General features: G+C 38.3%; 1 protein-coding gene across 1 annotated transcript; it reads left to right on the top strand.

The window, feature by feature from the left end:
• Positions 1-1,337: 1,337 nt before the first annotated feature.
• FOMMEDRAFT_151174 (uncharacterized protein) lies at positions 1,338-13,037 on the top strand (the record flags this gene model as incomplete). The annotated part of the gene is made up of 4 exons (XM_007262256.1): positions 1,338-1,374; positions 11,102-11,502; positions 11,552-12,476; positions 12,535-13,037. 4 exons carry the CDS (start codon positions 1,338-1,340, stop codon positions 13,035-13,037), a joined length of 1,866 nt encoding a protein of 621 aa, XP_007262318.1.
• Positions 13,038-16,208: the final 3,171 nt, after the last annotated feature.

Below are 16,208 nucleotides of genomic sequence, written 5' to 3'. Positions count from 1 at the left end.
TCAATGGGTAATCTTGTTGTCCATTACATGTAAACTTGATGCACACCTGTTTGTTCCTTTTCACTGTCACAGATGCCTGGTCCTTGACCCATCCAATTGATGCAAACCTCTAGTGTATCCAGTACTGGTCCATATCAATATGTGCTAATGTGTTCCAGAAGCATTCCACAGTGTTCTGAAGCATTGTGAACCTACTGAGGGCCAATCCAGTAAGTAGTCTCTGTTTCTACTCGAAAATTGTAACTTTACTCACTAAAATTCCTGAGGGGTACTAGACAATGAGGGAGACCTAGGGTTGATCAGACCCTTTGGTCCCTCAGTGTCCAGCAAGGGGTTTCAGTACTAGGTGGGTACAGTCAAAAATATGTAAGGAAACTCACTGTTCCTTACAAGAGAATTCTAATCGCCCTTAGTTCACTCGACTACTGACTGGGATAACCTAGTACTTGAGTGAGGGGTCAGGGGAAAAGAATCCCCTTTACCCAGCAGTCAATACTGTCTTTTATAGGGGTATACATGTGTAGATACATGAGGAGAAAGTGTAACTAACTACAATGAGAATATATGTGCTTGTGGGTCCTACTGTGTAATGATCTGACACAATCAGTAATGTAGTAATAATAAAATACAAACTAGTAAATCAAATCCTTACAGTTTACAACATGATGCAAATAGTAAACTGTACAAGCAGGACAATCTATCAAGCATTACTGGACTATAAACTACAACTACTCTTGGATACTAAGAAATATTTCAATCTAAACAATTCACACAGATATTCTATTAAGTTAAAAGGCTACATCATACATTGGAAGACAGACATCAGCACATTGAGCAAGGCAAAGTGTATATACATTAAGAATACAATGATACAGTTTCAGAATAAGTATCAGGCATGGAGATACATTGACAGCAATAAAAAGACACAGACATACACATACACAGTCGATTCTATTCAGTATAGGAAGGTATTCAAAAGCAAAGAACTGCTTCAGACAATTTCAGGACCAGGAGAATGTTCAGACATTCAGGCATATTGATTCTACAACATTGGAACAGACATTTCCATCTTTAGGATTGAAGAAACAATCAGTACAGAGCACAGTTGAAGTAATTTGCATAGAACAACATTCTATAAGGTACAATTGGATGTTACACTACAAAACTATTCAGTTCATGACAAAGAATTGTTTAGAAACGTCAGAACCAGATTAGAATACAAGGATCTATGGTATACATTGTATCTACAGTAGAACATAAGGTATTACATTGTGAAATACACCTTCAGACAGTCAGGATTCATTAGAATAGACTCAGGACACTCTATCAGACATATTATGGACATCACAAGCACTCAAACAGATGCACTAGTGTGTATATACTCAGGATACATAGTAAGAATCAAGATATTCAAGCTACAGGAGGACAATTACAACCTACAGGATGTAAAACTGTTACAATCTTTGTACTATAATGATAGTAAGACACTACTGAGATCAGGAATGGATACACATTGTATGGAACAAAGTACAGAAGTTTAGAGGGCAACTTCAAGCCAGAGAACAGGTTTGGAACCTAGACAATCTACTCAATCTACTCAATCCACTCAAACAGATTATCACACTGCTTTAAGGGAAAGCAAAGGCAATACACATACAGCCAGCAAATATTAGAGCAATAGTGGATTAGGAATGATCAAACAGACTATTCAAGTACACAGGAATGATATTTCAGCACTACAGAAGGAAATAGAGTATCAGGAAGCTCTAGGACATCTATTGAATGATGATACAGTTCAATCTACTCTAGGAATGAGTAGTTACAATCAGTTTGAAGTACAAAATCATGCAGAAGACCTCTCCAGACACTACAGATATGTTCTAGGACAGTACCAGACATTTTACACTGAAAATGAAGTCATATTTCGATGAGAGGGCAAGAGGCACACACATTACATTGTATACACACTCTTTAGGCATACAACCTACAGGTTTGAACATACAATTTTTCTTACTTGAGATACTACAGAACAATTTTACAAAGGACTTTGCAGGACCAGACAGTATTAGTACTACAGGAAACAGGACACATGATAGGTACATAAGGAAAGAATACATTAGAACAAGGACAAGGACACAGAAAGACAGGAAGTCAATGCTAGAACACATTGATTCACACATGGATTTGCCAAATGAACAAGGAATTGGCAGCATATACTCAGGACTTCAGGCAGCACCACTGTGCATACAGACAGGACATTTCATTAAGACATGTATGGAACAACACAGTATACAGACAGCTACAGCACTCAGGAAAGTAGAGAATGCTACTTGGACACATTGTGATAGAACATTACACTATAAGACAGCAAAAGTATACTCAGATGATTCAGGAATCGAATCAATCAACTTACAAAGGTACAAACAAGTCGAGACACAAGGAAACAGTATGAGAATACAGTAGGACATTCATCACACACAGAGATACTGTGTATATACACACATATCTAGTGATATTAGGCTCATACCTTACAATTTCATTGAAATCAAGACAATATTTTCATTCAAGGACAGATATTACACTCTAGGTTGTACTCTACAATTAGTATTTGAACATTAGACTCAACAGGATATCCAGTTTTGTATCACAGTTCATTATTGTAAGCAAAAGAGTACATATTTGGAGACATTCTACTAATACGAGTGCAAGGCACTACATTTGCAGGAACTAGTCTATTGGAAAAATCAAGGACATAGTAGAGGAATTTTGGAATACATCTCTACTATCTATTATTGTATGACTATTCTACAGAAGCAGAGAAACACACAAGGACAGTTAGAAGCCACAATGCTAATACATTCTATTGAGGAAGAAGGCTATAGCTTTGTTGATCAGGGATTTACCTCTACACTTCCTAAAGATGTAGGAGAAGAGAATATTTGCAATTACCACACTGCCAGAATTTCCACTTCTGTACATATTAATCTACACTGTATGTCTCAGAATACTCAACTGCTGAAACACTATATCTCCCCAGGAACCCTACTGATTCTCTTCAAAAAGTGTTGTATTGATAGCAACAATCAAGAGGCAACTTTTCTACTAATTGACTATATGGTAATATTGACTATGTTTAATTCTATTGACGTTTATCTAGTTTCACATAGTTTGGAACCATACTACTTACTGTCCAGAACACTACTACTGTCTCAATACACACCAGATCGACTTCGGATCACTTCAGAGAGGTAGTGATACATTACAAGGATGTTTCCCATATGTATGGGCAAGGTATTTTTTTATTTACTTGTTACTAACTGTTACTTTTAAGTAAGTTTTCCACCTTTTCTACTAATTTTTAGCATTTAGGACTAAATGCTAGAGGGCGAGTGTAAGGATTTGATTTACTGGTTCGTATTTTATTATCACTACATTGCTAATTGTATCAGATCATTGTACAGTGGGACCCACAAGCACATATATTCTCATTGTAGTTAGTTACACTTCCTCCTCATGTATCTACACGTGTATACCCCTATAAAAGACAGTATTGACTGCTGGGTAAAGGGGATTCTTTTCCCCTGACCCCTCACTCGAGTACTAGGTTATCCCAGTCAGTAGTCGAGTGAACTAAGGGTGATTAGAATTCTCTTGTGAGGAACAGTGAGTTTCCTTACAAGTTCTTTGTTCTGTTTCTTCCTCAAGTGTTTCTTACACTTCTTAGTAGCTTCAGTATTGCTTGAATTAATGTCTGATAGTTTGAATAAAGTATTACTTTGATTATTGTCATTGGATGAAGAGGAATCTGAATTATTACTGTCTGGGTCTGATTCTAGGTTGAAATTTCCCTTTTTCTGTCTTCTAGAGCTCTGAATTGCTCTGTATGTGTAGCTATTCTTTGCTAGGCTCTCTGAATGTCTTACTAATGCAAATATACCTTTCTGAACATTATTTGATGCTTCACTATGCCTATGTCCATTGTTTGTTCTTAAACTATAGTTGGAGCTATTCTTATACTTACTATACTTAATATGTAGCTTTGAACTGTATAGTTTGCTACACTCTGAATCAATATTGTTCTTACTAATACTACTAGTGTTTGCCTTGCCTGGGACTGCTTTCAATTGTAAAGTATTGCTATGGGATTGTTTGTTTACTGATTTAATGTAATGTATACTCTGATACTCTGAAAAACTTAGTATTTCTATTTAAGACTGTATATATCCAGGTATTTTACTTTCTCTCTTATTCCTAGACCTGGCTAGGGTGTTGTATCCATTGTAGTACTCCTGTACATTGCTCCTGTGTAATGTGTAGTCAATATCTACCATGTATAAGGTTAAACACTTGATTTTGTAGGTGTATGCTTGATTTTCACTCTCTAAATCAAGTACTAATCCTTATAGTTCCAATTTGTATTCACTTTTACTATCCTTAAAGTACTGTTCTGTTTATGTGATGTCTGTTTTGCTTGGATAGTCTGAATCGATTTTACAATTGTATTGAATGTCTAACAGTTCCAGTTTTCATTCTATTCCTTACACTTTGTATATTCCTCTTACTTTGTACTGTCCTTTTACTTTCTACAAATGTGATTGTTTGTCTAGACTCTTGAGCATTTCTTCTACACTGTTAGATTGATGGTTCTGATCTCTATTGTCTATAGGTACTATAGTATGTCTGGCTTTTGTTCTATAGCCTGCCTGAAGTGTTTCACACTTTTCTATTACTATACTATTAAGTCTACTCTTGTTTGATAAAGGAGTTGCTTTCTCCTCTTCCTAGTACATTCTATCAAACTTGTATGTTCTCTTATTCAAATCCTCAATGTCTATCAAACTGTAGAATGGGCTAACATGTCCTATGTTTATTCTAATTACTCTAGCTCTTACAATGTGTCTGAAGGTCTTACTTACCTTCTAAAAGTCTTGTTCCTTATTAGATCTCTGTAGTTTTGATACCTAGCTCTCCTAGCCTTTGTTACTCTTGTGTTCTAAGTCCTGACTGCTTTCTTTACTATCTAAAAGGGTCTTAAGTGTCTGATTACCCTCTATATTACTGTTGTTAATGTGTTTCTGTTCTAAAGTAAGTGTACTCACTAGATACTCATCCACACTCTTACTAATACTAACTATATGTGTAATAGAATCTATACTATCTTCCTGTATACTTGCTTTTGTTAATTGACTGGCTGAATCCTCAAAACCAATTACTTGTTCTCTATTAAGTGAATCCTCAAACTTGGTAGCCTAAAATTGATTGAGCAAATCCTTAAGCTCAATTGTCTGTACTTGGTCAGTTGAATCCTTAAACCCAACCTTCTGTACTTGATTGGATGAATCCTTGAATCTAATTACTTGAGCATTTCTACTCTCTGTACTACTATTTGCTATTTCTCTAAGTCTAGTAAGGTTAATACTTACTAGTGTCTACTCTACAGTACATGTTTGTCTAACTATATATGCTGGTACAGTTATATACCTTAGTTCTATGTTACTAGTATGTAGTAGTTTATTAGGGTGCCTCTAACCTTGTGTAGACAAGGACTTATCACCTGAAATAAGTTTATTAGATTGTCTCTAGCTTACAAGGGATAAGGACTTACATTCTAGTATGTTAGTATTAATATCCAGACTTGGGTACCCTCTAGGAATTGTCTGTCAAGGCTTGACAGTCACATTGTAATTAATATCTAATAGATAATCTTATTGTCTATTACCTGTAAACTTAATACACACCTGTTTGTTCCTTTTCACTTTTACAGATGCCTGGTCCTCAACCCATCTAATTAATACAACCTCTAGTGTATCTAGTACTAGTCTATATTAATATGTTTCAATGTGTTCCAGAAGTGTTCTACAGTGTTCTAAAGTATTGTGAACCTACTAGAGACTAATCTAGTAAGTAATCTCTGTTTCTACTCAAAAATTGTAACTTTACTCACTAATAATTCCTAAGGGGTACTAGACAATGAGGGAGACCTAGGGTTGATTAGACCCTTTAGTTCCTCAGTATCTAGTAAGGGGTTTTGATACTAAGTGGGTACAGTCAAAAATATGTAAGGAAACTTACTGTTCCTTACAAGAGAATTCTAATTACCCTTAGTTTACTTAACTACTAACTAGGATAACTTAGTACTTGAGTAAGGGGTCAGGGGAAAAGAATCCTCTTTACCTAGCAATCAATACTGTCTTTTATAAGAGTATACATGTGTAGATACATAAGGAGGAAGTGTAACTAACTATAATAAGAATATATATACTTGTAGGTCCTACTGTATAATAATCTGACACAATCAGTAATGTAGTAATAATAAAATACAAACTAGTAAATCAAATCCTTACAAAAGGTAACAAAACCTGTATACAAGATCTTTATCTCTGTCAGATCAAATACATACTCTAGTACAGTATTACTTAGTAACCTTAATCAAAGATAAGTCATTTAGTAGAATGCTTGTATAGAGAGAGGATCAGGAAAGAGTATAATGTCTAAGTAAGACATAGGAAAAGACTAGAAGAAAACCTGTTTAAAAGAGATAAAAGGAAAAGATCATTACTTACTTAATAAAGGAGAAACTACATAGCTAGCTAGGAATGCTTTATACAAAGACAAAGGACTATTAGAGCTAGTAAAGAGTTAGAGCTAGTACTCTAAAGCTCTATACTTGAGGAGGACTAGTACTAGTGTAAAGGAAAAGAAACTGAGAGCTCTAAGGAGAGACTTTAGGAAAGTAGTCTCTTATATACACTTTACTTATATAGATAGGAAAGTAATAAAGTTATAATATAAGGAATATATGAGACAATCTAGAACTCTAGTTGTAAGTTCTAGGATTGAATACAGAAGTACAAAGATAAGGTTAGAAGTTAATAAGGATAATTGTCTCCTAAACTAAGTTAATTAAAGAAGACTTAAGGAAAGACTTAGAACTCTAGTTGTTAGTTCTAGAGTATACATAAGACAGTCTAGAACTCTGGTTGTAAGTTCTAGAGACAGTACAAAGTAACAGCCTTTTATATTGCAGAAGTTATAAGGAGTCATTAGAAGTCATAATACTTCACCTTATAAGAAAGTGTATTACAAACTAGTGTACAAGAAGTACAGGTTGAGTCAGACAGAGTTATAAGAAGACTATAGAACAATAGAAAGCTCTACTTTATAGGAAAAGTATTACACAGCTTAGAAAGTATAACTAGTTAGAAGGACTCATAATAAGTTATTAGAAGCTTGAGAGAAAGTATGAAAGACATAACAATACAGTAAAGGAGTTATTAGAAGATTAATCTAGAATACAAGAAGACACAAACTAGTGTAGTATACAGTTTAAAGGATTAGCCAGCTCTACTTTATAGGAACAACAGTAAAGGGAGTTACTAAAGTCACTAGAGTAACATTACTCTAGTAAAAGGTATATAAGGAGACTAGTTTGGCCCTTAAAAGTAGTTTTATCAACTTAAGTTACCTAGTACTTAGAAGTACTCTACTCTCAACCTACTAGGCTACACTTGTAGCTTAACTAAAGTAGGACTCCTCTACCCTCTTATTATACAAGTCTACAAGTCTTACCCTCTATACTCTATTCTGTTACTATTCCTGACAATCAGGACTAGTAAAGTAAGTATATTGTAAAGGCTGGAGCCTTACTCAAGAACACAGAACAGGCAAAGACCTGGGATTGATAAGAGGTCAACCTAAGTACAGGAGCAAGTACAAAGATAATCTCTAAGTGTCTACAAATAGCCCTTTATATACTTAACTAAAGTCATGTGTGTAACCTCAGAGGTTACACTCTTCCCTACTCTGAAGAAATAAAAGGAGGGGGTAGGGAAGTAATTAATGGAGAGGCAAAGGAAAGGATATAGTAAGGGGAGGGGGAGGTAAAATGGAAGATTATAGTAAGGGGGGGGGAGGGGAAATACAAAAGGGTAAGGACAGAAGACAAGGAACACACAGTCACAAGTTTAAGAAGGCTTCAACTCATTAATGAAAACACACAGAGACAAGGACAGGGACAAGGAGTACATAATGGTTGAGACATGAAACCACACTGCTAGAAATGCATGAATGATACCTAACAGGTCTAGTGAGTAGTGAGCACAGTGTTACTACAGATAAGGAGAAGATGACTGAGACATTGACTAAAACACATGGTTGAGACATTAAATAGTACTGTAAGGAATGTATGAATAATACCTAACAGGTCTAGTAAGTACAGTGTTACTACAGATAAGGAGAAGACAACTGAGAAGGTCTTGTTTGACTAACAGTAGGCTGGGTGTCAGAGGTGATAGGAGTTGTTTAATGGTGTGAGTGAAAAGGAGTATGAAAGTTAGAGTGTATAATAAAGAGAACTCAACAACTCTTCAGTTATGCTAGCATCTGTTGCTTGGGGGATGACTGAGACATTGATCAAAATGCATGGTTAAGAAGTGAACAGCCATCCTTAAGTGTGTGTCAGTACTAGGAGGAGTAGAAGGACCAGGTTGACAAAATTGACATACTAGTTCTGAGGGTGATGAGAGTACAGGTGGTGTGTGGGTAAAACAGAGCATGTAGAGGCAACAGGGGGTCTGTTCATGCCAGAAGGACAAAGGGGGACAGGACAGGACAGGACAGGACAGGACAGGACAGGACAGGATAGGACAGGACAGGACAGGACAGGAAAGGACTGGATGACACTAGTAGAGCATAATCCCTAGCTAGGTCCATGACTAGGAATGACACTAGCAGGGGCTTAATACCCTGGCTAGGTCTGGGACTGGAGGTGACACTAGTAGAGGCCCTAGATGTCCAGGACTAGGATTAACACTAGTAGGGGCTTGGTACCCTAACTAGGTCTACAACTAGAAAAGGGACTTTATACCCTAGGAAACAGGAGGTGACACTAGTAGAGGCCCTATACATCTGGGACTGGAATTGACACTAGTAGGGGCTTAGTACCCTGACTAGGTCCACAACTGGAAAAGGGGCTGTATACCCTAGGAAACAGGAAGGGAAGGGAAAAGGACTTTATACTCTCAGTAGATAGTAGACAATAACAGTAGACACTAGACAGTGACAGAGTAAGAGATAGTATAGTAAGGAATAGACAGTCTTAATGAACACCTTGACAATAGAGAGATATGTGTTACAGTAGGTACAACAAGCATACAACAAATACACTGTAGTTGATAGCTTGATTGTAATGTCTGTTGTACTAAGATTAATATAAGACATTATCTGTCAGTGTGGAATTCACAGCTCCTGAAGAGAATTATGCTACAGTTCCAGATATTAGTAACAGTATCAAGATAGTGCTTCCTTACACAATTTCAGGACCAGCATCATTCTTAGAATTAAGGAGCTCAAGTTTGATTGTTCTCTGGTTTAAGGTTGTAATGAGTAGTAGGGGAAGCATGAGTAGAGACAGACATAGATAATCTGCTCAAAGTGGTACAGCAAAAGCATATTCTTGAGTGGCAGAACCTTGATTGTAGACAGCTGACCAGATGCACAATGATACACAATGCACACAACTCTGGCACAACCACACACACTCTTCTTGATACATTCTCCTAGAATCCAGGGACCAATCTGGCAAGGGTCTGTTAGGAGAGGGTAGCACAGTGAAGGCAGATAACAATGTCCTCATAAGCTCTCAAGAGTGAACAGAATATTGAACAGGATCTCAGTGTGACAATTGTGAAGCTTGTAATTAACTAGGGTCTTACTGTAGAGTACTGTAGATGTGTAGTAGATAGTGGATGTGTGGGGGGAAGCCAGGGGGAGGCTGACAATCTGGTGGCACAAGTGAAAGGCAGCAGATGAGAGGTAATCCCCAAATTTTGCAATGTTCAAAAAAAAGTGTAAAGGCCAGAGCCTCACTCAAGAACACAGAACAGGCAAAGACCTGGGATTGATGAGAGGTCAACCTAAGTACAGGAGCAAGTACAAAGATAATCTCTAAGTGTCTACAAATAGCCCTTTATATACTTAACTAAAGTCATGTGTGTAACCTCAGAGGTTACATATATCTAACATACAGCTTACTATAATCCTGAGAGTTCTGAGAGTTCTGTTTCAGAACTCTCTTGTACAGTCTTAGGCCACACATATAGTTTCCTTTCTCACTTGTACTACACATCCCTTTAGCCTGAGCCACTTTCCTTTCTTCTCTAGTATATAAAGCTTATGTTTATACCTTTGTTACACTAGTTCTTGTTTACTGACTGTAACAAAGGTGTGTCTTATTATGTACAACCAGTTCTTATTTACTAACTGTAACAAAGATACCTTTTTCCTGTCAGTCTTTGTGTGTCCCACAATCTTTGAGCTCAGTGTTTAGCACTCTACCAGTACTGTTCTAATATACTATAATTCCTCTTTTCTAACAATCCCTCTTTTCTAATTTTACATTCACACACAAACTACTTTACTTTAAGTTACTAAAAAATTCATGAAAATGTAATTTTACTATATAAAATATAATATGTTTTTTTTCTGTAAAAAAATTCATGGAGAAATTAAAAATCTGTAAATACTATTATTTTCAGTAGTCATTCACATTATAATTAGCCCTCTTAATTTTTCCAATGAATATTTTAGTATGATGATATTACAAAACAAAATCATACATACATACATGCTTATATTTAAAATCTTGAGAGTTTAACTGTTTTCCATGAATTATAATTGAGTAAAGACTGTTTGAGAGTGACAAAAGGTGACAATTATGCTAAGGTAATGTAACAATTTAGCACAAGCAGAGAGCTTTACTGAGCTCGGATCTATGTGACATGGTGTGACAAAATTGGAAAAGAGGGATTGTATCCCTTCACAGCTCAGAAAAAATCATAAAAATTTTTTTGAAAAGAGATTTTGATTTATTATGCTCTAATCTTTGTACATGAAAAATTTAAAGCCAAAATGTCCACAATGTGACCTGCATGACTGTGACATAGAACAGAAGTTGTCAATCGTCGATCAGTTTCTACATCCAATTCCACCTCTTTCCCTTGCCAAACGACACAGTCAAATTATTCAACTTTTACACCAGTCTGTCCCTTAGTCTTTATGATTATCCTATATTAACCATCTTGTTTCCCCTCACTTCGTTCAGTGCCAGAGCTTTCTGCCGAAGTTATCGAGGAGTACATTTGCTTTGCTCGGACCTACCAGGAGGCTCAGAGCTCCGCCGACAACGACGACGCTGTCTCTCCGACCATCACCGCGTCGGCCTTCTCCTCTCTGGGCTTTGGCAGTGATGCTGTGTCTAGCACTACTTCCTATTTGCCTGATCCGCATGCTGTCTCCAAGGCAGAGGCTCTGTCGTACTACGCAGGCCTCCCTTCTGAGCCCACGCTTATTTACCGCACGGGCAAGGAGCAGTGGTCCCTGCCTAGAGGACCTGAGGCCCAACGCCGTTTGAAGGAGCTGCGAGAAGTTTTCGACCATCCGATTACGAAGGTCTGGCACCACGACTTAGCCTGGAAGGTTGTTTCTGTTATGGACGATCACAAGGTTAGTAAATATCCATCATATTGTAGAATTTGCTAATTGGGATTTCTAGATTCTCTTTACGACAATAGACATTGTTCGTTTCAAGAATGTCGAGGTCGACGAAGCGCCCGAGGACGAAGAAGAGGGCGAGGATGAAGAAACGGTCGAGGCTAAAAAACCGGTCCTCAGTCCCGTCACAATCTGGATTGGCGTCTTCCCTGAGTCTACCACCGCTACGGCTGCCCACCATGCAGCTCAGAGTATCTTAATCCTTCTCCAGAAGTACCAGATCACCGACGTCGATGTTGACTTCCGCGAGTCCATCTACACGCGTGACGTCGGTCCTCGGCTTCTCAAACCCGTCGAGGACCTGGACCCAATTGTCGACGTCGTTAGTCCCCTCACCCCTGCCCTCGGTCTCTGCATCTCCACCAGGACCAGGCCCAACGCTCAGGGAACCATGGCCCTCTACCTCGCTGAAGGTGGCGGCAGTGATAGGCTCTTGGGCCTTTCGTGCCGTCACGTCCTCATTGGATCCCAGGAAGGCAACCTCGACTACTCTTACCACCCCAGTGCGCCTGCTAGAGATGTCCTCCTACTCGGTAAGAGGGCTTACGCTGACGTCGTCGATTCGATCAAACTCGCGATCGCAGACCACGGAAACTCGATCAAGCGTTGGAGGAAGCAGATTGAATCATTCAAGGAAAGGGAGAAGGGTAAAGACGCTACCGACGTTGCGAAGGCTGAGGCACGTCGGATTGAGACTGAGGGGTTGGTGGACAAGGCGGTGAAGGCAATGGGGGAACTTGGAGAGTTGCTCGATCGGGTCAACAAGGAGTGGAAGAAACTCGACAACCGTGTCATTGGCCACATCCTCCGCTCCCCTCCCATCTGTCTCGGCGTCAGTGAGCAACATTTCACGGAGGATTGGGGAGTTTTCGTGGTCGACCGGACCAAGCTCGGTGACGGTTTCCAGGGCAATAAAATGGATCTCGGTGTGTATTGACTGTCCGACTAAGACCGTCTACTAACCTAAATGTTGTTTATATCTAGGAACGAAGATGTCGTCCACCGAGTTCAAGAGAAAGTGTTTCCCCCGCAGAGATGCTAACTGGGAGTTCGAATATCCCGAAGATCGTCTACTTCCACTTAAGGGAGTCATCACCGACGACTTGATGCGTGCCCCCGACATGTGGGACTCGAACGGCGAAGCATGCTTGTTGGTTGCCAAGAGGGGTAATGCCACTGGCACCACTCTCGGCCGTGCGAATGGCATCTTCTCCATTGTTCGCAACTACTTTAACGACATGTCTATCAACCAAACCTCGTTGGAGTGGTGTATAATCAACTACGGCAACAAGTCGGGCGTCTTTTCGGAACCCGGCGATTCAGGCTCAATCATTGCTGACATCTCTGGCCGTATCGGTGGCATGCTTACTGGCGGTTCTGGTAAGTCCAAGACCCTCGACACGACCTACGCCACGCCGTTCTGGTGGCTTCTCAAACGTATCCGGGACAGCGGGTTCCCCAATGCCCACCTCAGCGTCATTGTCTAGGCATCTTGATATTGACAAGGAACGCCTTTAATGTTTGTCTATTTTCCGTCTCGTCGTCTCGTACTTACTTTAATGACCTTGACGTCTAGGCCTTGGACTAGTGACTTGTCGTTTGGGTTCGTCTTGTTACTTCACCCTCCTTTCGCAGAACTGACAGCCTTGACGTCCAGTTCCATACGACTCGACATGGTTCACTGGACTGTCAGACACGCTCGCCACATTCGAGCAGTATCTGGTAGGTTTACGCAGGCGTCAACGTGTCTTACTGTAGCTTCTTGTTGTTTGGACACTTGTAACTTCACCATGTATTTTTATTCCCCTCCACACTCGTCTGCCTATGCCCATTGTTCGTCTATCCAGTTGTGTTGTCTGTTCCCCCTCGTATATTGTCTGTTCCCACTATTCTATCCCTGCTCATCCTTTGGTAAATTGGTATTAGACAAGGTTGTCAAGACTTGTCATTAATCACTATGTAGACTTGTACAACATAGCTGTCCTCACCCTATCCTTGTGTGCTTGTTTTGTGCTGAAAATAAGTGCTACAATCTGTTGACTTTCCTCAGGCCACACAGTGTTCTTGTTACACTACTTTCTAAATGTTAGAATTGTAGCACATACAATATTGTCACTCTAATGACTGCTACAATACTTGTCTGTTCAAAACACTTCTGGTTTTTGTCCTAGTCACTAGGTATGCCTTGATTGTTTTTAGGATGTTTTGAGAGCATGATTTTTGTTAACTCCAGTTTGGTAGCTCCTACAGGGACTTACTCAAGTTACCTTACTCAAATTTACAGTCTAACAAGTCCTGATCTTAACATGTTAGTAGTGAGTGTTTACACAATGTTGTTAATGATACCTTCTCTTAGCTTTCAGATAGTCTTCCAAGCATCAAAGCTATCTACTTAGAAAGCTCCTTGTGTAATACTACTCCTTAGTTACCTATTATACCTTATAGCTACTTCTAACTGATTTATGTTAGTGACAGTGTAGAGGGGACCCAAAGGTTCAGCAAGGGGACCTAGGCTACAACTATCCTATACAATAGAAATAACAGGATGTGAGTACTAGAATGTAGTCAGAACTTGTAGAACAGACAGGTAGAGAGAGTAAGACAAGTGTAGAGTATATAAATTGAGCTTAAGAGTACAGGACTACCTAGAGTAGACAAGATCAAGACTATAGGACTAGTCTGATTGTAAGATATACTCACTTTACTAGTTCTAATTCTTAGGAATAGTAACAGAATAGAGTATAAAGGGTAAGACTTGTAGACTTGTAGAGTGAGAGGGTAGAGGAGTCCTGCTTTAGTCAAGCTGCAAGTGTAGCCTAGTAGGTTAGTAGTAGAGTACTTCCAAGTACTAGGTAACTTAAGTTGATAAAACTATCTTTTGAGGGCCAAACTGGCCTCCTTATATACCTTTTGCTAGAGTAATGTTACTCTAGTAACTTTAGTAACTCTCTTCACTATTGTTCCTATAAAGTAGAGCTGGCTAATCCTTTAGACTGTATACTACACTAGTTTGTGTCTTCTATTAATCTTCTAACACTTGTTTGTGTCTTCTTGTATCCTAGATTAATCTTCTAATGACTCCTTTACTGTATTGTTATGTCTTCCATACTTCCTCTCATACTTCTAATGACTCCTTATAAGTCCTCCTGACTAGTTATACTGTGTAAGTTGTGTAATACTTTTCCTATAAAGTAGAGCTTTCTATTGTTCTTATAGTCTTCTTATGACTCTGTCTGACTCAACCTGTACTTCTTGTATACTAGTTTGTAATACTCTTTCTTATAAGGTAGAGTATTATGACTTCTAATGACTCTTTATAACTTCTGTAATATAAAAGACTGTACTTTTGTACTACCCCTAGAACTTACAACCAAAGTTCTAGACTACCTTGTGTACACTCTAGAACTGACAACCAATGTTCTAGATCTTTCCCTAAGTCTTCTTCAATAGACTTAGTTTAGGAGACAATTATCCTTATTAACTTCTAGCCTTATCTTTATACTTCTGTATTCAATCATAGAACTTACAACCAAAGTTCTAGATTGCCTTATGTATTCCTTATGTTGTCCTTATATAGTCCTCATGTTTATGACTTCATTACTTTCCTATCTATATGGGCAAAGTGTATAAAGGAGACTACTTTCCTATAATCTCTCTTTAGAGCTCTTAGTTCCTTTCCTTTACACTAGTACTAGTCCTCCTCAAGTATAAAGCTTTAGAGTACTGGCTCTAACTCTTTACTAGCTTTGATAGTCCTTTGTCTTTATATAAAGAGTTCCTAGCTAGTTATATAGTTTCTCCTATAAGTAAGTATAATATTTTCCTTTATCTCTTAAGGTTTTCTCCTAGTCTTTCTCTACCATTCTTCTTACTTTAGATACTATACTCTTTCCAGATCCCCTCTCTATACAAGTATTCTAAATGACTTGTCTTTAGTTGAGGTTATTAAGTAATACAGTACTAGAGTATGTGTTTGACCTTAGAGAGATAAAGACCTTGTTTACAGGTTTTGTTACCTTTTCCTAACTGACTTAGTACTTACTCCTTCCTGTCCCCTCTCTCTACTAATAGATTGATCACCCATTAGTAATGATTAGAGGTTAATAATGCTGAGTTAGAGTTCTTACTAAGTAGGACAACAAAGATAGCCTAGTTGATCTAGCTAATCTCTAGACTTGTAACTAATAGAGTTTTGTTTATAAACTACTTGGTTCCAAGTCTTGAGTTAGGCTTTCTAAACTTAGTTACTGTATTTTACAATTACTAACATTCAGTCCCTCCTAAGTAATACTTTCTTAAACAGTATTACTACTATTGTAAAATACTTACTTTATAATTAATAGGTTGGGATTTAATTTAGGGTAGGATTTGTGTCCTTCCCCCCTTTCTTTTTCCTTTGTCTTGTATGTCCTGTACTAGTATCTTTTCCTTTAGATACTTTTCTTTTCATAGTCTGCCTCTTTTGTATTCTGTATTAAAGTAAATATAAATGTCTTTTCCTTTCATTTCAGCTTTTACAGCTTACTTTCATAGCTGAAAAGTGAGAGCCACACTTGTGAGTATAGTTTTCCTTTTAATAGTTGTAACTAGTAAACTTATTAAAAGGGCTTCTACCTTTACCTTAGTTACTATAATTCTGCTTTCAGTGTTAGTCTACA

The sequence above is a fragment of the Fomitiporia mediterranea genome, assembly GCF_000271605.1.
Source record: "Fomitiporia mediterranea MF3/22 unplaced genomic scaffold FOMMEscaffold_1, whole genome shotgun sequence".
Taxonomy (NCBI): domain Eukaryota; kingdom Fungi; phylum Basidiomycota; class Agaricomycetes; order Hymenochaetales; family Hymenochaetaceae; genus Fomitiporia; species Fomitiporia mediterranea.
This window is presented reverse-complemented; position numbering and strand designations above follow the sequence as displayed.